Source organism: Hylobates moloch, unplaced genomic scaffold (genome assembly GCF_009828535.3).
Source record: "Hylobates moloch isolate HMO894 unplaced genomic scaffold, HMol_V3 SCAFFOLD_74, whole genome shotgun sequence".
Taxonomy (NCBI): domain Eukaryota; kingdom Metazoa; phylum Chordata; class Mammalia; order Primates; family Hylobatidae; genus Hylobates; species Hylobates moloch.
Window position 1 is genome coordinate 197,488 of NW_026652349.1, and position 27,801 is coordinate 225,288.

Sequence of the window (27,801 nt, forward strand, 5' to 3'; positions counted from 1 at the left end):
CCCAGGCTGGAGTGCAGTGGCGCAATCTCGGCTCACTGCAGGCTCCGCCCCCCTGGGGTTCACGCCATTCTCCTGCCTCAGCCTCCTGCGTAGCTGGGACTACAGGCGCCTGCCACCTCGCCCGGCTAATTTTTTGTATTTTTAGTAGAGACGGGGTTTCACCGTGTTAGCCAGGATGGTCTCGATCTCTTGACCTCGTGATCCGCCCGCCTCGGCCTTCCAAAGTGCTGGGATTACAGGCGTGAGCCACCACGCCCGGCCAAGCCAGTTAATTTTTGTATTTTAGTACAGACGGGGTTTCACCACGTTGGCTAGGCTGGTCTTGAACTCCTGACCTCAGGGGATCCACCTACCTCAGCCTCCCAAAATGCTGGGATTACAGGTATGGCCACCACACCCGCGGCCTCTAACACTTCATCAATTTTTTAGTTGTCTTCATGAAGTTTTTTATATATTCTAGATAACAAGCCCTTTATCAGGTACATGGTTTTCAAATATTTTCTCTCATTCTCAGGTTGCCATTTCACCTTCTAAATAGTATTTTGTAGCACACATTATGAAGTCCAAATTAACTTTTTTTTTGTCATTTGCATATTTGTTGTCACCTAGGAAATCATATTCCAGACCAGGCACAGTGGCTCACGCCTGTAATCCCAGCACTTTGGGAAGCCGAGGCAAGTGAATGGGGTTTGGCCAACACGGCGAAACCCTATCTTTACAAAAAACACAAAAATTAGCTGGGCATGGTGGTACAGGCCTGTGGCCCCAGCTACTCAGGAGGCTGAGGCAGGAGAATCACTTGAACCTGGGAGGTGGAGGTTGCAGTAAAACAAGATCATGCCACTGCACTCCAGCCTGGTGACAGAGCGAAACTATGTCAAAAAAAAAAACAAAAAAAAAACATATTCCAAAGTCACAAAAACTTACTCCTATGTTTTTTTGATAGGAGTCTCATAGTTTTAGCTCTCACAGTTGGGTTTACGATACATGGAGTTATTTCTTGTGCATAGTGTAAGGTAGGAGTCCATTTACATACTTTTACATGGAGATCCAGTCATCCCAGCACCATTTGTTTAAGACTATTCTTTTCCCCCACCACTGAATTGTCTTGGCACTCCTGCTGAAAATCAAGTCACCAAAAATGTAAAGGTTTACTTCTGTACTCTCATTATCTCAGTATCTATGCATCTGTCCTTATACTAGTACTATACTGTCTTAATCATTTGTGTATTAAGTTTTGGAATCAGCATGTGAATCCTCCAATCCTGTTCTTTTTTGCATCTATGGAGATGACCAGGTATTTTTTTGTCCTTTATGGTATTAATATGAAGTATTACATTGATTGATTTTCAGATGTTAAACCAACCTTGCATTCCTGGGACAATTCTCACTTGAATCTGGTGTATAAACCTTTTTTTTTTTTCTTTTTGAGACAGAGTCTCTCTCTGTCGCCCAGGCTGGAGTGCAGTGGCGTGATCTCAGCTCACTGCAAACACCGCCTGCCGGGTTCAAACGCTTCTCCTGCCTCAGCCTCTTGGGTAGCTGGGACTACAGGCACATGCCACCATGCCCGGGTAATTTTTGTATTTTTAGTAGAGACCGGGTTTCACCATGTTGGCCAGGCTGGTTTCCATCTCCTGACTTCGTGATCCACCCGCCTCGGCCTCCCAAAGTGCTGGGATTACAGGTGTGAGCCACTACGCCCGGCCTGTATAATCTTTTTTACATGTTGTTGCTAGATTCAATGGCTAGAATTTGGTTGAAGATTCTTGTTTCTATGCTCATTATAATGGCCCGTAATTTTCCTTTCTTGTCATGTCTTTGTCTAGTTTTGATATCAGCATAATACTGGCCTTATAGAATGAGTTAAGTATTCTCTCCTATTTTTCCAAAGAGTTTGTAAAGGACTGGTATTAATTCTTTTCTTGAGACAGAGTCTCGCTCTGTCGCCCAGGCTGGAGTGCAGTGATGTGATCTCGGCTCACTGCAACCTCTGCCTCTCGGTTTCAAGCAATTCTCCTGCCTCAGCCTCCCAAGTGGCTGAGACTACAGGTGCATGCCACCACACTCAGATCTAATTTTTGCATTTTTAGTAGAGATGTTGGCCAGGCTGGTCTTGAACTCCTGACCTCAAATGATCACCCACCTCAGCCTCCCAAAGTGCTGGGATTATAGGCATAAGCCACTGCACCTGGCCAGGACTGGTATTAATTCTTTAAGTGTTTGGTAGAACTCAAATAATGACAAGCTCAATAAGTGTGACTTTTCTAGAGAAGCCACCTGGCCCAGAGCTTATTCTTGAGACAAGATTTTTTTTGTTTTTCAGTTTTTGGGTTTTCCTTTGAGATGGAGTTTCGCTCTTGTTGCCCAGGTTTGAATGCAATGGTGCGATCTCGGCTCACTGCAACCTCTACCTCCTGAGTTCAAGAGATTCTTCTGCCTCAGCCTCCCAAGTAGCTGGGATTACAAGTGTGCACCACCACACCTGGGTAATTTTTGTATTTTTCGTAGAGACGGGGTTTCACCAAATTGGCCAGACTGGTCTAGAACTCCTGACCTCAAGTGATCCGAGTACCTCAGCCTCCCAAAGTGCTGGGATCACAGGCATGAGCCACTGCACCCGGCCATGACAAGTTTTTAAATTATTAATTCAATCTATTTACTTATTATAAGTCTATTCGGGTTTTCTTTTATGGAATGCTTCACAAATTTGTGTGTCATTCTCACACAAGGCCCATGCTAGTCTCTGTATTGTTCCAATTTTAGTATATGTGCTGCCAAAGTTAGCAACTATTCAGATTTTCTATTTCTTCTTGAGTTAGCTTCGGTCACGACTTTCTAGGAATTTGTCCATTTCAACTAAGTTATCTAATATTTTGTTACACAATTATTCATGGAATTCTCTTATAATCCTTTTTATTTCTGTAAGGTGAATAATAATCTCCCCTCTCATTCTTGCTTTTAGCAATCTGAGTCTTCTTTTTATCTCAGTCAGTCTCACGAAGTTTCTCAATTTTGATGATCTTTTCAAATAACCAATCTTTGTTCTCATCTTTGTTATTTTCTTCCTTCTTGTTTTAGGTTTTGTTTGTGCTTTTTCTGGTGTCTTAAGGTGAAACATAGGTTAATGATTTGAGATGTTTTTTAATGTAGGTATTTACAGTTATAAATTTCCCCCAAGCCCTGCTCTCACTGCAGTGTATAATTTTTGGAATGCTGTGTTTTTATTTGCATTTATCTCCAAGTTTTTTTTTAAGAGACAATGTCTTGCTCTGTCACCCAGGCTGGAGTGCAGTGGCGTGATCATAGTTCATTGTGCCTCAAACTCCCAGGCTAAACAATCCTCCCGTCTCAGTCTCCCAAGTAACTGGGACTACAAGGGCATACCTCTGGGCCTGGCTAATTTTTTTTTTTTTGTAGAGACGGGGTCTCACTTTGTTGCCCAGGCTCTCCAACTCCTGGCTTTAAGAAATCCTCCCACCTTGGTCTCCCAAAGTGCTGGGATTACAGGCGGCATGAGCCACTACATCTGGCCTATATCCAAGTATGCCACCATGCCCAACTAATTTTTGTATTTTTAGTAGAGACGGGGTTTTGCCGTGTTGACCAGGCTGGTCTCAAACTCCCGACCTCAAGTGATCCACCCACCTCGGCCTCCCAAAGCTCTGGGATTACAGGTGTGAGCCACCGTGCCCATCCAATTAGCACCTTAACTTAAAACAATCCAGTTTTGATTAATACAAACCGAATTCTAATAGTGCAGAGAAATGTTGCTCCAATAAAGCTCTCCCCTCACTTCTCTTTTGTGCTATAATTGTCATACAAATTACACCTTTATATGTTATAAGCCTATCAAAACAGCTTTATAATTATTACTTTGTACAGTTGTCTTTTAAGGCAGATAGGGGCCAAGCGTGATGGCTCACGCCTGTAATCTCAGCTCTTTGGGAAGCCAAGACAGGTGGATTACCTGAGGTCAGGAATTCAAGACCAGCCTGACCAACATGGCAAAACCCTGTCTCTACTAAAAATACAAAAATTAGCTGGGCCTGGTGGCGGGAGCCTGTAATCCCAGCTACTCAAAAGGCTAAGGCAGGAGAATCACCTGAGTCCGGAAGGTGGGGGCTGCAGTGAGCCAAGATCAGACCCACTGCACTCCAGCCTTGGCGACAGAGGGAGACTCTGTCTCAAAAAAAAAAGAAAAAAAGACAGGAGACTAAAAGTTACAAAAGTCTACTTACATTGTCTTTTAACTTTACATATGTAGCTGTCTTCACCGCTGTTCTTTATTTCCTCACGTATTCTACCACCTAGTGTCCTTTCATTCCAGCCTGAGGCATTCCTTTCAGTATGTATTATAAGGGAGGTTGGCTAAAGCAACAAATGTCCTCTGTTTATTGTTTACCTGGAAATATCTTAATTTCTTTTTTTTTTTGAGACAGGATCTTGCTCTGTTGCCCTGGCTGGAATGCAGTGGCACAATCTTGGCTCACTGCAACCTCCGCCTCCCAGGTTCAAGCGATTCTCATGACTCAGCCTCCTGAGTAGCTGGAATTACAGGCGTGTGCCAACACGCCTGGTTAATTTTTGTATTTTTAGCAGAGACGGGGTTTCACCATGTTGGCCAGGCTGGTCTCGAACTCCCGACCTCAGATGATCCACCCACCTTGGCCTCCCAAAGTTTTGGGATTACAGGTGTGAGCCACCACGCCAAGCCAATTTCTCTATTTTCAAAGGACGGTTTTGCTGGACACAGAATTCTCAACTGACAGTCTCTCTTTCAGAAACAGGGTTTTCCCACTGAGCTAGCTCATACAATGGCAAGCTCAGTAAGTGGGACAGGTCCGAGAGTGACGAACTCTGCAGCCAGGCCTTGCTGAGGAGCTCCAGCCTTGATGTGTCCCCTCCAGTGGCTGCTAGGCTGCTGGCTTTCCCAGCTACCATGGTTATAAGACAGCTGGTTTCCATGGTTACCAGAGAGCTGGGGAGAAGAGAATGGGAGGAGGCTGAGTTAGAGGTTCCACAGTTGTTCACAGATAAATGCTCCTCAGAGTGTCGCAACCTTCGGTTAATTTTGCGTTCTGACAGTTGATTTTGACCATTTTTGCCAGTGTTTTCACTGCTTTTATGGAGGATTGGATTACAGAGGCCTCATTCCACCATTCCAGCTAAGCGGCATTTCTGATGCAGACTCAAAGCTGTCACGAATAACGAATGTTCAGCATGCATGCCTCTGTTGATTCTGTTTTCTAAACCTCCATATGTCACTCCTACCTTTCCACTCCAGATCCTCGCCATCTTCTCTGGACCAAAGCAATCCATCTTTTCCTAACTGGCTTTCCTGCCTCTAAGCCTCACCTAAAACCCATCCTCTATATCCAAAATGACCATTCTTTTCCTTTTCTGTTCTAATTTTTTGTAGAGATAAGGTCTCACTAAGTTGCCCACACTGGTCTTGAACTCCTGAACTCAAGTGATCCTCCAGTTTTGGCCTCCCAAAGTGCTGGGATTACAGACCTGAGCCACCATGCCTGGCCTCAAAATGACTATTCTACTAGCAAAACAGAAATTGAGGCTGGGTGCATTAGCTCATGCCTGTAATCCCAGCACTCTGAGAGGCCGAGGCGGGCCGATCACCTGAGGTCAGGCATTCAAGACCAGCCTGCCCAACATGGTGAAACCCCATCTCTACTAAAAATACAAAAATTAGCCAGGCGTGGTGGCAGGCACTCATAGTCCCAGCTACTCAAGAGGCTGAGGCAGGAGAATCGCTTGAACCCAGGAGGTGGAGGTTGCAGTGAGCTGAGATCATACCACTGCTCTCCAGCCTGGGTGACGAGAGAGATTCCATCTCAAAAAAATTTTTAAAAATTGAGTGTCATTCCCCTGCTTAAAATACTTAAACAGGCCACATCCTAGACAGGAGGTCCCTACCATCTGGTTTTGGCCTGTCTCTCCCGCCTTGGTCTCCAGCCACATTCCCGTGCCCCACTAGGCCCTACCCATGCTAGGAGTCACCCTCAATGTATCACATGTGTCCTGCTGCTGCTCATGCCTCTCTGCAGCGTGGCACACGGGATTGCCCACCTTTTTCAGACCATCCCCCACATCCAGTCAGCCCAGCAAGACCTGAGCCAAGCGTCACCCCTGCATTCCATGCCTGACCTCTCTTAAGCTGTTCACCCCTCCCATCATTCACCACTCTGCATGACAAAGGCCTGAGCTACTCAAGGATAGTCAGTGTTTAGCATTCTAGTAAATGCCACAGTCTTTAAAGCTCTAGGAAAGGCCCTACTCCACCTGTCCCCCACCTTCATTCCCCCCAACCTAACCCCCTACTGCCTTTCCGCCCAGGATTGCTGTCCTAAAGCCACGTGCGCCTCCTGCTGTTTCTTCCGTGCAGCAGTCATCCTCCCCCACAAAAGCCTCTGCACTTACCACTCCCTCTGCCAAGACGCCCTCCCCCCCTAACTTCTACGTGGCCACTGCCTCACTAGCTCCAGGTCCTTGCTCAACTGCTGCCTTTACAGAAGGGCCGGCCCTGATCATTCTACCTAAAATTGAACACCTATACCCTCATTTACCCAATCGCCTTCCCTCCTTAATATCTCTCTGTTGTGTTTATCATCTTCTAACATCTCACTAAATTTTGTTTTTATTTTTTATCTCGATCCACTACAATGATATTTCTGTTGTGTTTATTATCTTCTAACATCCCACTAAACTCTGTTTTTCTTTTCAATCTCTATCCACTAGAATGCAAGCTCCACGTGAACACGGAGTTGTTTTTTCCCTGCCATAGTCCCAGTATCCTGGGAAGTGCCTGGCATTGTAGCAGGCTCTCAATAAATACCTGGTAAGAATAAATGCCCTGCAGACAGCAGGTACCCAGCAATAGCACCGCATCTCTGAGGGCTCATAATGCACCAAAAACTGTCCCAAGAGCTTCTGAGCAACAGAGCTGGAAAACAACAAGCATTTCCTGAGCGACGGGATCACCAGAGGTGCCACGTCAATCTCTACAGCATCCTCTCCTTCGGGGCCCCCATCACATCCATCCTGTCAACCTGTCTGCTTTTCCTCCAAACGAGTGCTCTATTCTGGCCATCTCCGCTGCCACCTGCATCTCCGGTCGGACTCCCCTATTCTCGCCATCTCCGCTGCCACCTGCATCTCCAGTCGGACTCTTCGCAGCTTTCACCTTCCACTCACCTCCAACCTACTTTCCACAGAGAAGCTGGCATTAAGGGAGGAGACCACCCCTCACATTGTCTTATGCCCAATTTCTGCCTCCAAAGAAAGAAGAAGTAAAAACTAAAAGGCAGAAATGAAATCCACAAGCAGACAGCCCGGTGCCACACCCTGGGCCTGGTAGTTAAAGATCAACCCCTGACCTAATCAGTTATGTTATTTATAGATTCCAGACATTGTGAAAATCCCTGTCCTGTCCTGTTCCGTTCTAATTACCGGTGCATGCAGCCCCCAGTCACGTACCCCCTGCTTGCTCAATCAATCACGACCCTCTCACGCGGACCCCCTTAGAGTTGTGAGCCCTAAAGAGGGACAGGAATTGCTCACTTGGGGAGCTCGGCTGTTGAAGATTTGACTTGCCAAAGCTCCCAGCCAAATAAAACCCTTCCTTCTTTAACTCGGTGTCTGAGGGGTTTTGTCTGTGGCTTGTCCTGCTACAGCGTAATATTCTCACATAATTACATCAGACCTGTCACTCACTCGCTTTCCTTTGGCAGCTTCCTACAAGGCACTAGGATAAAATCAGACTCATGTCGGAGCCTTCAAGGCCCAGTACATTCTAGCCTCCCCCAGCAATCCGGCTTACGTCAGCTCCTCTCCTCACTCACTGAGTTCCGACAGTACAGCCTCTCAGGTCCTGAAATACAACTGGCTCTCTACCACCTCAGGCCCTTCTCCCCTCCAGGCTGTGACAATGCTGGTCCCAAGCAGCTTCAGGACCCAGCTGAAATGTCACTTCCACAGAGAGGTCTTTCAGGAACACCCGACCTAAGGGAGTCTCTCTTTATCATCCACCATGATAAACTGCCTCGGCGTCACATAATATGCCCACATAACAAACCTGCACGTGTAACCCCGGAATCTAAAATAAAGGCTGAAATTATTTTTTAAAGCCATCAAAAAACACATGAGAAAAAACATTTCAGTTTAGGGTTTAAACAGATCTCTTTGGAAAAGTCAAGTATCCAAACTCCCCTGGACTGACCCATCATTATCAATAACAGAATCTACTGACTAAACTACTGAGATAAATTTCCATTTACTATATTCTATTACTAGCAAGAAACAAAGGTCAGTCGGTCAAAGGCCCTACGCCTTTCCTTTTGATTTCTGGGTTTCAGAGCACTACAGACTAATCCCATACGTAGGTTTGCAAAGTACATACCACACTGTTCATTCCCTTGAATGGGGAACAAGGTCCTTCCTACTTGCTTACTTCAGATAAGGAATAAATGCCGAGTCACCATTCTATTTAAAATTCCACTGAGAAATATATGCCACACAAGCTCTCAGAACCACCTGCCTAAATTTGATTTACTAAAAGGTCAGATACTGCTGAGCGCGGTGGCTCACGCCTGTAATCCCAGCACTTCAGGAGGCTGAGGCAGGCAGATCACGAGGTCAGGAGATCGAGACCATCCTGGCTAACAGGGTGAAACGCCCCTCTCTACTAAAAATACAAAAAATTATCCAGACTTGGTGGTGGGCGCCTGTAGTCCCAGCTACCCAGGAGGCTGAGGCAGGAGAATGGCGTGAACCCGGGAGGCGTAGGTTGCAGTGAGCCGAGATCACGCTACTGTACTCCAGCCTGGGCGACAGAGCGAGACTCCATCTCAAAAATAAATAAAAAATAAAAGGTCAGGTATTATTACTTCATTTAAGCATGAGACGCCGGGCATGGTGGTTCATGCTTATAATCCCACCACTTTGGGAGGGCAAGGCTGGCAGATCACTTGAGGTCAGGAGTTCAATGCCAGCCTAGCCACGTGGCAAAATCCCATGTCTACTAAAAATACAAAAATTAGCCGCGCGTGGTGGTGCACACCTGTAGTCCCAGCTACTTGGGAGACTGAGGTGGGAGAATTGCTTGGACCCGGGAGGCAGAGACTGCAGTGAGCCGAGATCACGCCACTGCACTCCACCCTGGGCAACAGAGTGAGACTCCATCTCAAAAAAAAAATAAGAAAGCAGCCAGACACAGTGGCTCACGCCTGTAACCCCAGCACTTTGGGAGGCTGAGGCAAGACAATCACTTGAGGCCAGGAGTTCAGGACCAGCCTGGGCAACATAGTAAGACCCCATCCCTAAAAAAAATAAAAATTACATAAAGTCAAATTATTCCTCCCTAAGGCCTTATCTCAGGCAGTGACAAATCAACAATATATCAGAAGTCATAAATGGGGGCCGAGGCATGTGTGTAGAAACAATCAGTCATCAAGGACAATAGAGTTATCACAATCCTGGACACTGCCAAGCAATGGTCAAGCAGTAACTCAGCCAAGGAGAGCAAGCTGCACCCCAGCTACCTGCAGGAGGGAAGACAAGTAAGAAGCAAACCGTCTCGAACAGAGAACCCGAAAAGGCTTGGGGATGAAGGAACCTCAGGAGACCGATGTCAGGAGGGTGGGCTTCAAGTCTATACAGGGAGCAGCAGATCCTGCCATGAGACCCTGCAGCCAGGCAGGCCCCTCGGCCCCCATCTCAGAAAAAGACAAGCTGGAAAAGTGAGAACACAGAAGCTCCGAAGTCCACGAAGTGTGGAGCAAGGGGCCCTGTGAGAGCAGCACAGCACAGTAACAGGCTCCCCGAGGGGTGAGATGCCCCATCCCAGAATGATGGCAGCCGGGCTCACAACACCCACCTGCTCACCAAGCAAGAGAAGAGAGTAGAGAGTCCCCTGGAATAACTGAACTAGCATTCAGCCCCCCTCAGACCTCACCCTGCAGCGAAGGCCCCTGCCAAAGCCCTTCAGGTTGGCAGGCACCGGTACACATGGGTGGACACCACCGGCCACCAAGCACAAAGTGAGATCTCAGAACCTCACAGCATGGGCCAGAGACCAAACAAACCTACACAAAAGGCATTCAAAGCAATGAGACAATGCACAGAAGGAAACGCCAAAGGAAACACCTTAACACAGACGAGATAAAATACAGCTTGAAGAAACAGACGCCACGATAAAAGGGGCACTTGGGTCATAAGAAAGCTCTCAAGCTATAAAACTGACAGCAGAAATTAAAAATGCAAAACAAGGGCTAGAGGACAAACTTAAGAGTCGTGGAAACAACACGAAAGACAGAAAGGCAGGAAAATCTACACCAGGAGGTACAATTTCAACTATCATAGAGAAGTACTGAGAAAAGAGAAAGTGAAATGAAACAGAAGAGGTTAGCAACAAAATACAACAAGACTATTTTCCACTAGCCCAAAAGACATGAGTTTCCAGATTGAATAAGGCCACCAAATGCCACACTTGGGCACATTGCCTTAAAATTTCAGACACTGGCCAGCGCAGTGGCTCACGGCTGTAATCCCAGCACTTTGGGAGGCCGAGGCGGGTGGATCACTTAAGGTCAGGAGTTCAGGACCAGCCTGGCCAACATAGCGAAACCCTGTCTCTACAAAAAAACACAGAAATTAACCGGGCAGGTGGCACACGCCTGTAGTTCCAGCTACTCAGGAGGCTGAGGCAGGAGAATCGCTTGAACTTGGCAGGCAGAGGTTACGGTGAGCTGAGATCACGCCACTGCACTACGGCCTGCGTGACAGAGTGAGACTCTGTCTCAAAAAAAAAAAAAAAAAGGTAAACAAAATGAAAGGCAATTGTTAACTCTTAAAAAAATTAAAAACTGAACCAAAAGTTGAACTGTTATTCTTGGCTGAGAACATTATTTTCAGACATTAAACAGACAATCAGGTAAAATATTACACATATGCAAGTACAGGAGAAGAGGAACTTGAGTAAGAGTTAAAAGACTCATCTTCTACAGTAAGGCATCAATAAATAGGCCAGACACGGTGGCTCACGCCTGTAACCCCAGCACTTTGGGAGGCCGAGGAGGGCAGATCAGTTGAGGTCAGGGGTTCAAGACCAGCCTGGTCAATGTGGTGAAACCCCGTCTCTACTAAAAATACAAAAAATTAGCCGGAAGTGGTGGCAGGCTCCTGTAAGCCCAGCTACTCGGGAGGCTGAGGCAGGAGAATCACTTGAACCTGAGAGGCAGAGGTTGCAGTGACCCAAGATCTCACCACTGTACTCCAGCCTGGGCAACAGAGCGAAACCCCATCTCAAAAAAAGTCAATAAGTAATGACTAAATGGAGGAAAGAACACCCATAAACAGTAGGAACACGCAATTCAGACTTAACAAGCAATCATTCTTAAATTTTAAAGAAGAAACAGCTACAAAATGAAAATAATTGACTCAGATTTAGAAATGTGGGCAAGGCCGGGGCAATGTTTTATAATTAACTTCTTAAACTATATTCTTTTTTTTTCTTTTTGAGACAGAGTCTTGCTCTGTCGCCAGGCTGGAGTGCAATGGTGCGATCTCGGCTCACTGCAACCTCCACCTCCCAGGTTCGAGCGATTCTGCTGCCTCAGCCTCCCCAGTAGCTGGGATTAGAGGTGCCCGCCACCACACTCAGGGAATTTTTATATTTTTAGTAGAGACAAGGTTTCATATTGGCCAGGCTGGTCTCAAACTCCTGACCTTGTGATCCACCCGCCTCGGCCTCCCAAAGTGCTAGGATTACAGGCGTGAGCCACCGCACCTGGCCTTAAACTACATTCTTTAACTTTTTTAATCTTTTAAAACATTTAAGTAAGGACAAGCCTAGAAAAGAAAGTCACAAGAACGAATGCTATTGGGAAGACCTGCCCAGTTACTTCCTAATAAGTAAAAATAAACATATCAACATTTTCATAGAACAGACTAGAAAGCACAGAAGGAGCCTGTAAAAACAGACAAACATTTGGGCTGGGTGCAGTGTCTCACGCCTGTAATCCCAGCACTTCAGGAGGCCAAGGCGGACAGATCACGAGGTCAGGAGATGGAGACCATCCTGGTTAACATGGTGAAACCCCGTCTCTACTAAAAATACCAAAAATTAGCCGGGGGTGGTGGCGGGTGCCTGTAGTCCCAGCTACTCGGGAGGCTGAGGCAGGAGAATGGCGTGAACCTGTGAAGCGGAGGTTGCAGTGAGCCGAGATCGCGCCACTGCACTCCAGCCTGGGCGACAGAGTGAGACTCCGCCTCAAAAAAACAACAACAACAAAAAAAAAAACATACAAACATTTGAGAATACAGTGACGATGCATCGCAAGAAGAAAAAAGCATCACCTCATAAATGTTCTGGAACATATTTGGTAATCAATGCAAGGAATGATGGAGACCCATCTCACAAGAAAATAAACTACAAGGGGTTAACAGGATAAAAATAATTTCAAGGCCGGGTGCGGTGGCTCACGCTTGTAATCCCAGCACTTTGCGAGGCCGAGGCGGGCGGATCACGGGGTCAGGAGATCGAGACCACAGTGAAACCCCGTCTCTACTAAAAATACAAAAAATTAGCCGGGCGTGGTGGCGGGCGCCTGTTGTCCCAGCTACTCGGAGAGGCTGAGGCAGGAGAATGGCGTGAACCCGGGAGGCGGAGCTTGCAGTGAGCCGAGATTGCGCCACTGCACTCCAGCCTGGGCGACAGAGCGAGACTCTGTCTCAAAAAAAAAAAAAAAAATTTCAAAAGCTTTAAAACCTCAGTATTGTATAGGGGTTTGGTGGGGACCTCGGGCCATGGGAGAAGCCACAGGGAGCATCTGTAAGGAAAGGCTGGCCTTCGTGCAGCACCAGCCAGCACACAGGCGACTCAGGTGAGAGGCCCCAACAGAGGGTCTGTCACCATCATAAAGCAACACCCCAGTGACTCATCAAATGCAAAGGGGCACAGGGAAGTCACAGGAAAGACAGACCAATAAGCATGCGTTTTGTTTCTTGTTTTTAAATGAGACTGCTCCCTCCAGGCAGAAGCATAACCTGGCTGCCTGGTGCTCAAGGCAAACAGAGGCAGAAAGGTGGCAGGCAGGCATCTCAGGGGCAAACTGACACAGTTCAAACTCCAGCTCTGCCTCTCGGGAGCTCCGTGACTTAGGCTAACTTACAACCTCTCTATGCCACAGTTTCTTTATCTGTAAATAAGTATAGACAGTCTCCAATCTGTGATGGTGCAACTTAACGATTTTTTGACTTTACAATGGCACGAAAGCAATACGCATTCAGCAGAAATCGTACGTCAAGTGCCCAATCACCTTGTTTTCCACTTTCAGTACAGTATTCAATAAATTACATGAGATATTCAATACTTTTTTATACACAGGGTTTGTGTTAGATGGTTTTGCCCAACTGTAGACTAATGCGAATTTGGTGGTGGTGTTTTGAGACAGGGTCTCATCCTGTCGCCCAGGCTGTGCAATGGCACAAACATGGCTCACTGCAGCCTCAACCTCCTAGGCTCAAGAGATCCTCCCACCTCAGCCTCCCAAAGTGCTGGAATTACAGGCATGAACCACCTTGCCTGGCCCCAAAAGTCAACTTTTAAAAGATACCGTTCAAAGTGTGCTTTGAGAAGACGGCAGAGATCTGACAGGCGCTCACTGCAATGAAGGCCTCTTTCTGGAGACTGACAATGGTGTTGCGCCATGGTCAATGGTAAATAACAATAGGCCGGGCATGGTGGCGCACACCTGTAATCCCAGCACTTTGGGAGGCCAAGGCGGGCGGATCACCTAAGGTCGGGAGTTCGAGACCAGCTTGGCCAACATAGTGAAACCCCGTCTCTACTAAACATCCAAAAATTAGGCAGGCATAGTGGCGGGCGCCTGTAATCCCAGCTACTTCGGAGGCTGAGGCAGGAGAATCACTTGAACCCAGAGGCAGAGGTTGCAATGAGCTGAGATCACTCACGCCACTGCACTCCAGCCCGGGCGACAGAGACTCCATCTCAATAAACAAACAAATATAAACACATTAAATAGAAACAAAGGAAACTCCCTGGAGCAGAGGGAAGAGTCTCAGGAAAGGGGAGAGAAGAGCCCCTGTCGCAGCACAGGCCCAGCAGCCGGAGGAAAAACCACATCAAACAACAGCCTCAAGAAGCATTCAGAGAAGACACTGCCTCGAGTCAGATAAAACTAGCCCCAGACTACAGGCTGTGGTGGTGCAGCATTGTAGGAATCACACTGTTCCCAAAGAACTTAGCTTCCTCCCAGAACCAAGCTCAAGAATATGAAAAGAAACACAAAAATATTCTGTTCCAAGAAGGTGAAATTCACAATGTCAAGCATCTAATAATAAACCAGGCCAGGCGTGGTGGCTCACACCTGTAATTCTAGCACTTTGGGAGGCTGAAGCAGGTGGATCGCTCAAGCCTAGGAGTTCGTTATCAGCCTGGGCTACAAAGCAAGACCCCATTTCTACAAAAAAGTTTTTTAAAAATTAGCCAGGTGTGGCTGTGGTCCCAGCCACTCAAGAAGCTGAGGCAAGAGGATCACCTGAGCCCAGGAAGTCAAGGCTGAAGTAAGCTATGATCGCACCATTGCACTCCAGCCTGGGCAAATGCGAATGACACCCTGTCAATAAATAACTAATTTATTTATTTATTTAAAAAATTAGCCAGGTGTGGTGGCATGTCCTGTAGTCCCAGCTACTCAAGAGGCTGAGGTGGGAGGACTGCTTGAGTCCAGGAGGTCGAAGCTGCAGGGAGCTATGATCACACCACTGCACTCCAGCCTGGGCAACAGCAAGACCCTATCTCTTAAAAAAAGGAAAAAAAAAAAAAAAAAAAAGGCCGGGAGTGGTGGCTGACGCCTGTACTCCTAGCACTTTGGGAGGCTGAGGCAGGCAGATCATGAGGTCAGGAGATAGAGACCATCCTGGCTAACACAGTGAAACCCCGTCTCTACTAAAAATACAAAAAAAGGCCGGGCACGGTGGCTCATGTCTGTAATCCCAGCACTTTGGGAGGCCGAAGCAGGTGGATCGTGAGGTCAGGAGATGGAGACTATCCTGGCTAACACAGTGAAACCCCATCTCTACTAAAAATACAAAAAATTAGCCAGGTGTGGTGGCGGGCACCTCTAGTCCCAGCTACTCGGGAGGCTGAGGCAGGAGAATGGCGTGAACCCAGGAGGCAGAGCTTGCAGTGAGCCGAGATAGCGCCATTGCACTCCAGCCTGGGAGACAGAGCAAGACTCCGCCTGGAAAAAAAAAAAAGGAATAGACCGGGCGCAGTGGCTCACGCCTGTAATTCCCAGCACTTTGGGAGGCCGAGGTGGGTGGATCACGAGGTCAGGAGTTCAAGACCAGCCTGGCCGAGATGGTGAAACCCCGTCTCTACTAAAAATACAAAAAATTAGCCGAGTGCCTGCAATCCCAGCTGCTCGGGACGCTGAGACAGAGAATTGTTTGAACCCGCGAGGCGGAGGTTGCAGTAAGCCAAGATCGCACCACTGCACTCTAGCCTGGGCAACACAGCGAGACTCTATCTAAAAAAAAAAAAAAAACTGGCCAGGCACGGTGGCTCACACCTGTAATCTCAATACTTTGGGGGCCCAAGGCAGGCGCATCACCTGAGGTCAGGACTTCAAGACCAGCCTGGCCAACATGGCGAAACTCCGTCTCTACTAAAAATTCAAAACTGGCCGGGCACAGTGGCTCATGCCTGTAATCCCAGGACTTTGAGAGGCCGAGGTGGGCAGATTGCTTGAGGTCAGGAGTTTGAGAATAGCCTGGCCAAAATGGAGAAACCCCAGCCGGGCGCAGTGGCTCACGCCTGTAATCCCAGCATTTTGGGAGGCCGAGGCTAGCGGATCACGAGGTCAAGAGATCAAGACCATTCTGGTCAACATGGCAAAAGTCCGTCCCTACTAAAAAAAATACAAAAATTAGCCGGGCATGGTGGTGCGCGCACCTGTAGTCCGAGCTGCTCAGGCTGAGGCAGGAGAACCGCTTGAACCCGGGAGGCGGAGGTTGCAGTGAGCAGAGATCGCACCACTGCACTCTAGCCTGGCAACAGAGCAAGACTCAGTCTCAAAAAAAAAAAAAAAAAAAAAAAAAAAGAAACCCCATCTCTACTAAAAAAACAAAAATTAGCCAGGCATGGAGGCACACACATGTAATCCTAGCTACTCAGGAGGCTGAGGCAGGAGAATCACTTGAACCCAGGAGATGAAGGTTTCAGTGAGCCGACATCATGCCACTGCACTGCAGCCTGGGAGCACGGAGGGAGACTCCTTCGTAGCAGCTCACGCCTGTAATCCCAGGACTTTGGGAGGCCGAGGCAGGTGGATTGCTTGAGGTCAGGAGTTCGAGAACAGCCTGGCCAACATGGTGAAAACCCATCTCTACTAAAATACAAAAATTAGCTGGCCATGGTGGTGCACGCTTGTACTCCCATCTACTAGGGAGGCTGAGCCAGGAGAATTGCTTGAACCCAGGAGGCAGAGGTTGCAGTGAGCCAAGATCATGCCATTGCACTCTAGCCTGGGCGACACAGCGAGACTCCGTCTCAAAAAAAAAAAAAAAAAAGGCCTGGCGCAGTGGCTCACGCCTGTAATCCTAGCATTTTGGGAGACCAAGGCAGGCAGATCACTTGAGGTCAGGAGTTCGAGACCAGCCTGGCCAACATGATGAAACCCCATCTCTACTAAAAATACAAAAATTAGCTGGGCATGGTGGTGTGCTCCTGTAATCTCAGCTACTCCGGAGGCTGAGGCAGGAGAATCGCTTGAACCCAGGAGACAGAGGCTGCAGTTAACCAAGATCACGCCACTGCACTCCAGCCTGGGTGAGAGAATGAGACTCTGTCTCCAAAAAAAAAAAAAGAAAAGAAACACATACTTGCTATTTCAGCTACATTACATGAAACATGAAGGCGGTCCACAGAAAAAGCAAAACATAAATCCTAATACAGTGCCACCTGCCCTGAGGAGCTCAAAGTTCTTTAGATATGCTAAATAACTAATCCTCATTACACCTTTGTGCTGCCATCAGAGGGATTTTAAAGGTAAGAAAAACACCCCACAACGCAAAACAAAAGCCAGGTACCCAATGTTGGCTGCTGGTCTCTACACTTCTAAGCAAACCCGTAGACAGACACCAAAGCTTAGGGTGGGCGAGAAGAAAGGTAAATGGGGAGTATCTTGAAGCCAAGCACAGAGATGAACGCAAAACCATCACAGCTCGGAGTCTGAATTTCAGGCAAAGATGAAGACTCCAGGCTCTCAACACAGCTACAATTTGAAAAGGTGGGAAGGGCTGGGCGCAGTGGCTCACGCCTATAAATCCCAGCACTCTGGGAGGCTGATGGGGGAGGATCACTTGAGCCACAGAGTTCAAGACCATCCTGGGCAACATAGTGAGACCCTGTCTCTAAATTTTAAAAATAAATATAAATATAAAAAATTTAAAAGTGGAAAACAAAGGAAAGCAGAATCAGGATCTGACCCAAACCCCCGGCTAGAAGTGTTGTTCCTAAGAACGCACCCAGCAGGAGGTCTGCCACTCGACCTGGAGTTTCCTGAGGTATCGGGGTAGGGGCACTGAGGGAGCTACATGGGGCAGAAAGAACCTAGCATGGGAGTCAGGACTTCCCTGGCCTCAGGGACACAAGGCAGCTGTGGGCACAGCACCCCTCCTAAAATCCCGCAGTGCCCACCAGCCCCTCAGGCCACCCCTGCACCCTGTGCTCCTGCCACCTTCCCAGTCTGCAGAAGCCTTGATACCCCCAACCATTCCCACACTCCGATCACCAGGTAAATGCAGGCTCCAAAAGGCAACAAACGTTTAAAATCAGGAATCAACTGAACAGAAGATACAAGTTCCCCTCTGCCAACAATGTTTCAGGAAAAAGCGTGCAAAGCTGGCAGAAAGTGATGTCTGAATGCAGACGCGTGGTTCCAAGCTCCCTGTGTCTCTCGGGTCATCCCCGCTCCTGAGTGCCCACCAGTCACTGGAACTCGCCTCTCCCGCCCTGGTGCTGGGCATCTCACTGCCTCACACTCTTCTTGGTCCTCTTCCCAATTCAAGTCTCCAGGGCACTATTTAAAACAGGGCTGCTTTCTACTCACATGTTACTTCTGTGCGTCTTGGCCAGACCCTTACAGCCCTGTCCCAAGCACAGAGCTCATCTTACCACACAGCTTCAGCCTCCCCTTCTACATGGGAACACCAACCTCAACCTATCCCACCCACCCGGAAATTCTCTTGCGACAAAACTGCACATACTGCTTTTCAAGACGTTTCAACCAGCTCAACGTTCAAGCTAAAGTCAGAAGGTTCTGAAGAAGGAACAGGCTGCCAGAATCGGCAAATGTGGTTTTATAATCTAAGTCTGAGACATCATGTGGCCTGGTAAAAACTGTTCATTTCTGGGGTTTTTTGTTTGTTTGTTTTTTGTTTTTGAGACGGAGTCTTACTTTGTCGCCCTGGCTATAGTGCAGTGGCGCAATCTTGGCTCACTGCAACCTCCGCCTCCCAGATTCAAGCGATTCTCCTGCCTCCGCCTCCCAAGTAGCTGGGATTACAGGCATGCACCACCACACCTGGCTAATTTTGTGTTTTTAGTAGAGACATGTTTTTCCATGTTGGTCAGGCTGGTCTCGAACTCCCGACCTCAGGTGATCCACCTGCCTCGGACTCCCGAAGTGCTGGGATTACAGGCGTGAGCCACAGCGCCCAGCCTATTTGATTTTTTTAAGAGCCAAGGAAATGCCATTTAATCCTTCAATGACAGTCTTTCCAGGAACTCTTTCACTACAAAATCCTGACACAGATTGTTACCAAAAGTAACAGTTCATTTTAAGAGGAAAGAGAATAGTAAGTATCTGGCACAAAATATATTCACCACCAGGACACTTCAACTTGTCATAAAAGAAAGTGATCCTGACCTTCAGAGGAGCCAGATGGAAAACACTGCAAAGAGAACCAGGGTGTCCCAGAAGCAGTGACCACCAACCTTGGCAAGAAAAATTCAACCTGAGCAAAGACTTCCTTCCTCCTCTCCATAGCCACCATGACACATTTCCTACACTGGTTTCTAAGGAACACAAATTATGCAGAAGCATGCAAAAGAAGACATGCAAGAAGAGCATTCTTTTCTAAAAGTCAGCACTTTTTAGGAATGTACAGTCAAAAGGACAAAATGAGCTTTTAACTGTGAAGGTTATTTAAGAAATACAAAAGCAGACTGACCAATTCTGATTCTGATCTTCACTCCTATGCACGAAAATCAGTACAACTTTATGTTTAATTTTTATACTGAAGTTTAAGCAGAGTTTAAAATTTAGCATTCAGTTTCTCCATATCTAATTTATGACTCCATAACTGGAATTTCATGAACAAATAAAATTTTTTTAACTTTAGTCCGGCTGAAACACAATTCAAAGGGTATCAAATTTCAAGAAAGTTAACAGAAATGGCCAGGCACAGTGGCTCACGCCTGTAATCCCAGCACTTTGGGAGGCCGAGGCAGGCGGATCACTTGAGGCCAAGAGTTCAAGACCAGCCTGACCAACTTGGTGAAACCACGTCTCCACAAAAATTAGCTAGGCGTGGTGGCAGACACCTGTAATCCCAGCTACTCGGGAGACTGAGGCACAAGAATCACTTGAACCTGGCCAGGCGTGGTGACTCACGAGGTCAGGAGATCGAGATCATCCTAGCTAACACAATGAAACCCCGTCTCTACTAAAAAATACAAAAAATTAGCCGGGCATGGTGGTGGTGGAGTCCCAGCTTCTTGGGAGGCTGACGCACAAGAATCACTTGAATCCAGGAGGCAGAGTTGCAGTGACCCGAGATCACACCGCTGCACTCCAGCCTGGGCGACAGAGCGAGACTCTGTCTCAAAAAAAAAAAAAACAAACAAGAAATGGAAGGGACCAAGTTTTATGCCAACCACAATGAGCAGGGCACTGATAATTATTCTAATTTATCGTGAAACCTGCAGCAAAACTGCATCACTTTCTTCAAGACCATGGAAATTCATTTTTGCCATCTTGCTAATAACATCTCTCCATCTGTTTCCCCTTCATGTGAGGACCTGGGGGGATTAAAGAAAATGCCTCCAAGCATTTGCACCACACCAGCATCACACGTAGAGAAATAAAAACGGTCATTTCCTGCCTGAAGTTGTTTTCCTGGCAAACTGACCGGTCTCAAAAGGACTTATCACTTCTTCCCTTTCCTCGCAGTCCTGATTGTTTTGCAGTCAATTCTCAGAGCCTGACAACATTTTCAGCAGTGCTGTGTCTCTCCAACAATATTCTAGTGTTGGCATGTCAACAGCAATGCACAAAGACATGCATTCACTAAGTTAGATACGACTCTCCTCTGCAGATATGTCATTTGTGTAAAAACAAACGAAAGTTCCAAAATAACTGAATAAATAGCAAATAACTATTGTCTTGTTTTCCCAATTTCAGCAGTTATTTTGTTTTCTTGGTATCTTTTGCTCAAATACAATGCCAATCAATGCACCAGCCTGAATGGACCTCGATGGGACTGTACTGAGGGGAAAAAAAGCCAATCTCAAAAGATCACCTATGATGTGATTCCATTTATATGACATCCTTGAGACCACAAAATTACAGAGATGGAGAACAGATCAGTTTCAGGAGTATGGCTATAAGGGGTAGCTTTGTGATGATGTATAGTACTGTATCTTTTTTTTTTTTTGAGCCGGAGTCTCGCTCTGTCGCCCAGGCTGGAGTGCAGTGACTGACCCATTCTCGGATACTGGGAATAACTAGGCCCCACCCCCGGCTAATTTTTTGTGTTTTATAGAGACGGGGTTTCACTGATCTCCTGACCTCGTGATCCACCCGCCTCGGCTTCCCAAAGTGCTGGGATTACAGGCGTGAGCCACCGCGCCCGGCCAAATTCTGTATCTTGACTGAGGTAGGGAACCGGTTACACAAAGCTACAGGTGCTAAAACTGCATAGAACCACACACACACACGTGCATGTCAATCTAATGAAACCTGAATACACCTGGTGGTGTCTACTAGTGTCTGTTTCCTGGTGTTGAATATGTCCTGTAATTATGCAAAATGTCCACATTAAGAATGCTAGGGCGCCAGGCGCAGTGGCTCACACCTGTAATCCCAGCACTTTGGGAGGCCGAGACCGGCGGATCACAAGTCAGGAGATCGAGACCATCCTGGCTAACATGGTGAAACCCCGTCTCTACTAAAAATACAAAAAATTAGCTGGGCGTGGCGGCGTGTGCCTGTAGTCCCAGCTACTCCGGAGGCTGAGGCAGAAGAATGGTGTGAACCCGGGAGGCGGAGCTTGCAGTGAGCGGAGATAGCACCACTGCACTCTAGCCTGGGCGACAGAGCACAACTACGTCTCAAAAAAAAAAAAAATTCTAAAACTGGGACTAAATAAAAGGACTAGAATTTTTTTAATGCCAATTAAAAAAAAAAGAAACAGTTTATTAACTCTCACAGACTGAACTCATACTGACCAAATGCAGTGGCCGCTGGGTTGACGTCAATCAGAAAGGATGAAGTTAATTTTAGGAGACATTAAGTTAGTTCACTACCTGAGCCACAAAAGCTACAACTTTGAGGGGCAGAGCTTGACACGAGGCACCTTTTCAAATCCTGGAGCATATTCATTGCTGCCTATGCTAAGAAGGGTAAAGCCCCAAGCCAGTCTGCTGGGAGTGGGTTACTTGAAGTGAAAATATAGCATCCTAGTGTCCACATGCTCCCTGTCCACTACCTCAGATACTTGGCACAGGGCTTTTTTTTTTTTTTTTTTTTTTGAGACAGAGTCTTGCTCTGTCACCCAGGCCGGAGTGCAATGGCACAATCTCAGCTCACTGCAAGCTCTGCCTCCTGGGTTCAAGCGATTCTTCTGCCCCAGCCTCCGGAGTAGCTGGGACTACAGGAGCATGCCACCACACCCAGCTAACGTTAGTATTTTTGTGGAAACAGGGTTTCACTATGTTGGCTAGGCTGGTCTTGAACTCCTGACCTCAGGTGATCCACCCACCTCAGCCTCCCAAAGTGCTGGGATTACAAGCATGAGCCACCGCACCCGGGTGGCACCACGGTCTTGAAGGGGAAAAACTTTTTTTTGAGGCAGGGTCTCAATCTGTTGCTCAGGCTGCCCAGGCTGGAGTGCAGTGGTGCAATCCTAGTTCACTGCAGCCTCAACCTCCAGGGCTCAGACAATGCTCTCACCTCAGCCCACTGAGTAACTGGGACCACAGGTGCGTGCCACCACGCCTGGCTAACTCTTTTTTCTCTTTTGTAAAGATAGGGGTCTCACTATATTGCCCAGGCTAAAGGAGGAAAACTTAAGAAACTAGTCAGAAAGGCGCAAATTTGGAGCTGAAACAGGCTTTAATGACATTTCAGCTCAAAATCCGCCCCTTCAAGTGTCAGCTGAGGAAACTGAGGCTCCATGGCCAGTGGCCTCCACTCATGCAGCTGCTAAGAGGCAGAGTCAAGGTCAAGAGCCTTGGCTGTCAGCTCAGAGTCCTCTTTCCACAGGGCCCAATTACTCCTATCATTCACCCTCACGACAGGAAAACAGCACACAAAATCAGAGCTGGCCAGGGAAAGGGGAAGTGGGGACCCCTCTGCCTGTGACATGGAGGTCAAGTTCAGATCAGCTCAAACCCTGGCTAGCTCTCCAATCCCAACCCCAGGCACCAGCCAACATTCATTAACTCAATACATATATACATTAATTATTTGCTGTTCCTCAAATACCTTGGTCTTCCACCTGAATTGCCCAAGAATCACCTTCCTTGTGAAGTCTTCTCTGGCTCGCTTATCTGTCCACTCACTGGGTGCACCTCGTGTGCCAGACGCTCGCCATGAGGAGAACAGCAGGAATGATGTGATGAGCAAGACAGGGTGCGCACCTTGTGGAGCCCACCCTAGAGGGCAGTGGGGGAGATGGAGCCACACGGGTGAAAAACAGCACCACAAGCTGAAGACACTGCCCAGAAGGAGAATGGTGAGCGCTGCAGCTGATGAGAGGCCATCCAACAGCAACGAGGGAAAGAGGATTCCGAGAAAGGGGCCATATTAAAGAGACCTGGCTCCCCCAGCTAGGACTAAGCACCCCTTCTTCTACTAGCTCCTTCAGGGGAGGGGCTGTTTTATTCAATGGGATACACTAGTGGTTCTTGATTGAGGGCAACTTTGCCCTAAGGGCACATTTGTCAATGCCTGGAGACATTGTTCCTTATCACGACTGAGACATCTGGTACTGCTATAAACATCCTACAAGGCACAGAACAGTCCCCCACAACAAAGGGTGATCCAGCCCCAAATGTCAGCTCTGCTCAGTTGGAGAAAGTCTGGTCTATACAGTCAAGTATTTTATAGAGCACAGCAGTTTCCCCATATCCACAGGTATACGCTCCAAGGCACTCAGTGGGTGCCTGAAACTTCAGATAATACTAAATCCTATACAAGCTGCTTTTTTCCCACACATACCTATGAAAAAGTCTAACTTACAGATTAGGCACAGTAAGAGATTAACAGCAGCCAGTAATAAAAGAGAACTGTAATGATATACTGTAATAAAAGTTATATGAATGTGGTCTCTTTATATATCTTATTGTACCATGCTCACCTATTTTCAGATCACAGTTGACCAGAGGTAACTGAAACCTCAGAAGGTGAAACCACAAATAAGGGAGGATGGCTATACTGCGCTCGCTGTGGTAGGCGCCATCCTGTGAAACGCAGGCCCTGGCACAACCAATGTATCTAACAAGGAGGACGGCTGTACCGCGCTCACTGTGGTAGGCGCCATCCTGTCAAACGCAGGCCCTGGCAAAGACAACATATCTAACAAGTGGGTGACTTGCTGTCTGAGGAGATGGCTTTCAATCTCATCGCCCTGCCTAACGCAATTTTCTTCAAAAATGGAAGGACAGACATCATAGCTCATTTAAGGGTGCTCAGCCTTTGTCCCAGGGGTCCCCTTAACAAATAATACATACACTTAGTTTTACAAAATGCATGTTGGTCTCATTATGTAACAAAGGAAGAGAAAAAATGCTACTCGTAAAAGTGCTGATCTGAGGGTGTTTCTAAGCCTTTTTTGTGTGTGTGTGTGTGTGAAAGGTCTCACTCTGTCACCCAGGCTGGAGTATGGCGCGATCTCGGTTCACTGCAGCCTTGACCTCCTGGGCTCAAGTGATCCTCCTCTCTCAGCCTCCCAAGTAGCTGGGACTATAGATGTGTACACCAATATGCCCAGCTGATTTTCATATTTTTTTTGTAGAGACAGGGTGTTACCACATTGCCCAGGCTGGTCTCAAACTTCTGGGCTCAAAAGACCCACCTGCCTCAGCCTCCCAAAGTGCTGGGACTATAGGTGTGAGCCACCGCACCCAGCTCTATGCTTTTTTTTTTTTTTTTTTTTTTTTTTTTAACAGAGTAGGGGAAGGGTTAGATGGTCCTCTACCCTTCCACAGAGTGTGGGAGAACCACAATCCTCCTGATCCTCCACCCAGTCTAAGGAGACGAGAATTCAAAGGGAAGATCACAAAAATCCCTCAAAATATACATTAAAAATTATGAGGGTGCCGTGGCTCACGCCAGTAACCCCAGCACTTTGGGAGGCCAAGACAGGTGGATCGCTTGAGCTCAGGAGTTCGAGACCAGCCTAGGCAACATGGCGAGACCCCCTATCTCTACAAAAAACACGAAAATCAGCCAGGCAGGGTGGTGGTGCATGCTTGTAGTCCCAGTGACTCCGGACGCTGAGGTGGTAGGATCGCTTGAGCAGGGAGGTTGAGTGCGCCGTGATAGAACTACTGCCCTCCAGCCTGGGTGCCAGAGCAAGACCCTGTCTCAAAAAAAAGAAAAACAAAAATCATGAAGTCAACTATTTGCTGGATAACAAGGAAAAAAATCAACACACCAGACAGGAAACTGGCCTCTGAAAGCCAAGAGGAGGTACTGCACACCAAAGTCAAATTAATTGGTGGACCGGTGCACCCATCCAGCCACTCTGCACATCCTTCTAACAGGCCAAGCCTTCCTGGCTTGTTTAACGGTTTGGTGTGGATTTTTCCCACCCCGAGGGGACAGGCATGGGGCTGAGAACGAGGGCTGTGATTGGAGCAGCAGGCAGCGAGGCCAGCCCACACCCCGACTGTCCAGATTCCCTCCGGGAATGAGTCATTTTAATCGTCGTGGGTGAGATCTAATCAGGGGATAATAAGCCGCCAGAACCCAGGTCACAAAGCTGTTTCCTGGGAAGACACCGATTTCCAGATTTCTGCTCCCAAAGCTAAAATCCACGCCGTTTTGGAAAACGCTGGGTTAAACGCTCCAGTACTAGAAAGACCGAGGTGACATCATGCTGGGGAGGGGCGTCTTGGTCCGGAACCCCCTTGGCGGTGCCGCAGCCCCCCGCACGGACTAGCAAACGGGAGTGGAGATGTGGCTGAAGGGCCGTGCCCTAAACCCCCAGACCCCGCACCCCTAGACCTTGGACCCCCCACCCCGCACCCCCAGACCCAGGGCCCCGCTCTGCATCCTGGCCCGCACCCCCATACCCGATACCCCAAGACTCTGAGCGCCGCCCGCACCCCCAGACCCTGGACCCCCACACCGCACCCTGGCCCGCACCCCCATACCCGATACCCCAAGACTCTGAGCGCCGCCCGCACCCCCAGACCCTGGACCCCCACACCGCACCCTGGCCCCCACCCCCAGACCCGGTACCCCAAGACCCCGAGCGCCGCCCGCACCCTCAGGCCCCGGGCCCCGCCCGCATCCCAGCCTGCACCCCCAGACCCCCGGCCCCGCCTCGAGGCCCCGCCCCGGGCCTCCGCTCCCAGACCCCGTCTCCGCCTGCGGCCCCTGGCCCCGGCCCCGCGCCGCCCCCGCCACTCACAGTTGCGGATATCCGAGATGAAGACCGCCAGGCCCCGCATCCCGTCCCCCTTGGACACGGCCGGCATCTTCCGACGCTCGGGAACGGCCTCGGCTGGCGGGCTCAGGCGGAGGAGCGCGGGGAGCGGGAAGCGGGGAGTGCGGTCGCTGTCACCGCCGCGGAGGAGCCGCCGGGGAGCCGCCTAACCACCGCCGCCTCAGGGTCCCAACGCCGCTTTCTGGGCCGCCGCGCGCGCGCACGCACGACGCCCGCACCAGCACGCACGCGCACGCACGCGAGGGGCGACGGACGGCGGCCGGAGCGGGTGTCGCGTGAGGCAGCGCGCGCGCGTCCGCGGCACGGGGGCGAGCCGGTCGAGGCAGGCGCGGGGGCGCCCCCTGCAGGCGGACACCAGGGACGGAGCCGCTGAAGCCACGGGTTCGTGTCCCGGGGCCGCACCAGGCTGGCGATGCCGCCCGCGTCCCCCACGGGAAGGGCGTGGGTCCGGGCGGGAACTCGCGTGTGCAGCGGGCCGCCTCTGTCGTCCGCAAAAGAGGCGGCCACGCAGGCACACACGTGCAGCCTCGCCCTGGGCGTCGGCCCCGCTAGATTGCCCCGAGCAAGTCTCCTTTTTCTTACTTGGAATAAACGACCTGTGAGCGCTGGGCGGCGGGGCGGCTCCGCGGCCAGGGCCTTGTTTGTTCGGTGTGGGCCGGGGCGGGAAGGCGGCGCCGGGAGGAAGCCGGGGCTCCAGGCAAAGGGGTCACAGCCGTGGGACGGCCTTTGGCGAGGAAACCCTCCCCCAGCCCCGTATCCTGAGACTGTGGGGCTGGCCCGCCCCTCCTGCCGCCCTGAGCGGCCAGGGCCACATCTCTTGCCGTCCCCGAGCTGGGGGTGAGGCAGGCCCCGTGCCCGACCCAGCCCAGAGTCTGTGTGGCAGCCCAGGTGCCCCCTCCACATCACCCGGGCCTGCAGAGAAACAACCTCCCACCCCACCGCAGTGACAGTGGCCGGGGGCTGCAGCCCCCTGCGGAATCCAGTCCCTCGGTGGCGCCAGGACTTTTTGCCACTGTTGCCAGGGCCCACTCTGCTCCCCAGCCCTCTGCACCGCTGCAAGCTGGAGGCCTAGGCCCACCCCTGTGGACACAGCGGGAGGGAGGACCCGCTGGGCCAGGCTGCACAGCTCCGGGCCTTGGCCAGGAAGAGACCCCAGGGAGTGTGGAAGCAGATGGCCCTGCCTCACTGTCCTTCCCAGAGCCAGGTGGCTTTGAAGAGGAAGCTCCCTCCTGCTGGAGTGGGGGGATCTGGACCCGGTACCTGGAACTGGCCCAGACCCACCAGCCAGGACTTTGTCCCCACCCGGGCTCACTTCCGCAGCCCCAGATGAGAGTTTAGCCCTGGTGGAGCCCGGCCAGGAGGAGGGGGCAGGACCCATGCCCCTCCCCAGTGAACCGGGTGCCGCACCCAGGCTCTGGGCCTCCAGAACTCCTGGGGAAAACCAAGATCTGTGACAGACCCCAGTCGGCATAAGGCAACCAAGTTCATCACTTTCCAAGACGGAGGCACGGAGCCAACCCAGCAGAGGGCTTCCTGGAGGAGGATACACCCCTCCGGAGTCCCCATGCCCTCCCATTGCCACCTCCTGGCAGAGAAAGTGGTCCCGGGGCTGTTCATTCTTCAGCCTCTCCCTTCCACCAAGAAGCTTCCCTCCCCTGTCCCTGACAACAAATAAAGGCCATTCTGAACACAAGGGCGTCTTGTGCCATGTGAAGGGTCCTGGGCTGCTCTCCGGGACAGTCCCAGCAGTCATGAGAACCGTCCACTAACACACGTGGGCAGAGCGTGGGCTCTGGGCGT

At 49.5% G+C, this 27,801-nt stretch overlaps 1 protein-coding gene and 1 non-coding gene across 4 annotated transcripts in view; both read right to left on the reverse strand.

The window, feature by feature from the left end:
• The window catches only part of LOC116463885 (AP-2 complex subunit alpha-2), an 85,598-nt gene extending 59,397 nt beyond the window's left edge, over window positions 1-26,201 (reverse strand). For all 3 annotated transcript variants that reach the window (XM_058434910.1, XM_058434909.1, XM_058434911.1), the window contains exon 1: window positions 25,966-26,201. In XM_058434910.1, coding sequence (XP_058290893.1) covers window positions 25,966-26,032 — 67 coding nt within the window. In that variant the 5' untranslated portion in view covers window positions 26,033-26,201. The remainder of the gene's footprint in view (window positions 1-25,965) is intronic.
• LOC116463886 (U6 spliceosomal RNA) lies at window positions 2,687-2,790 on the reverse strand. Its single transcript, XR_004246803.1, has one exon. It is a non-coding gene; the product is annotated as a U6 spliceosomal RNA (small nuclear RNA).
• Window positions 26,202-27,801: the final 1,600 nt, after the last annotated feature.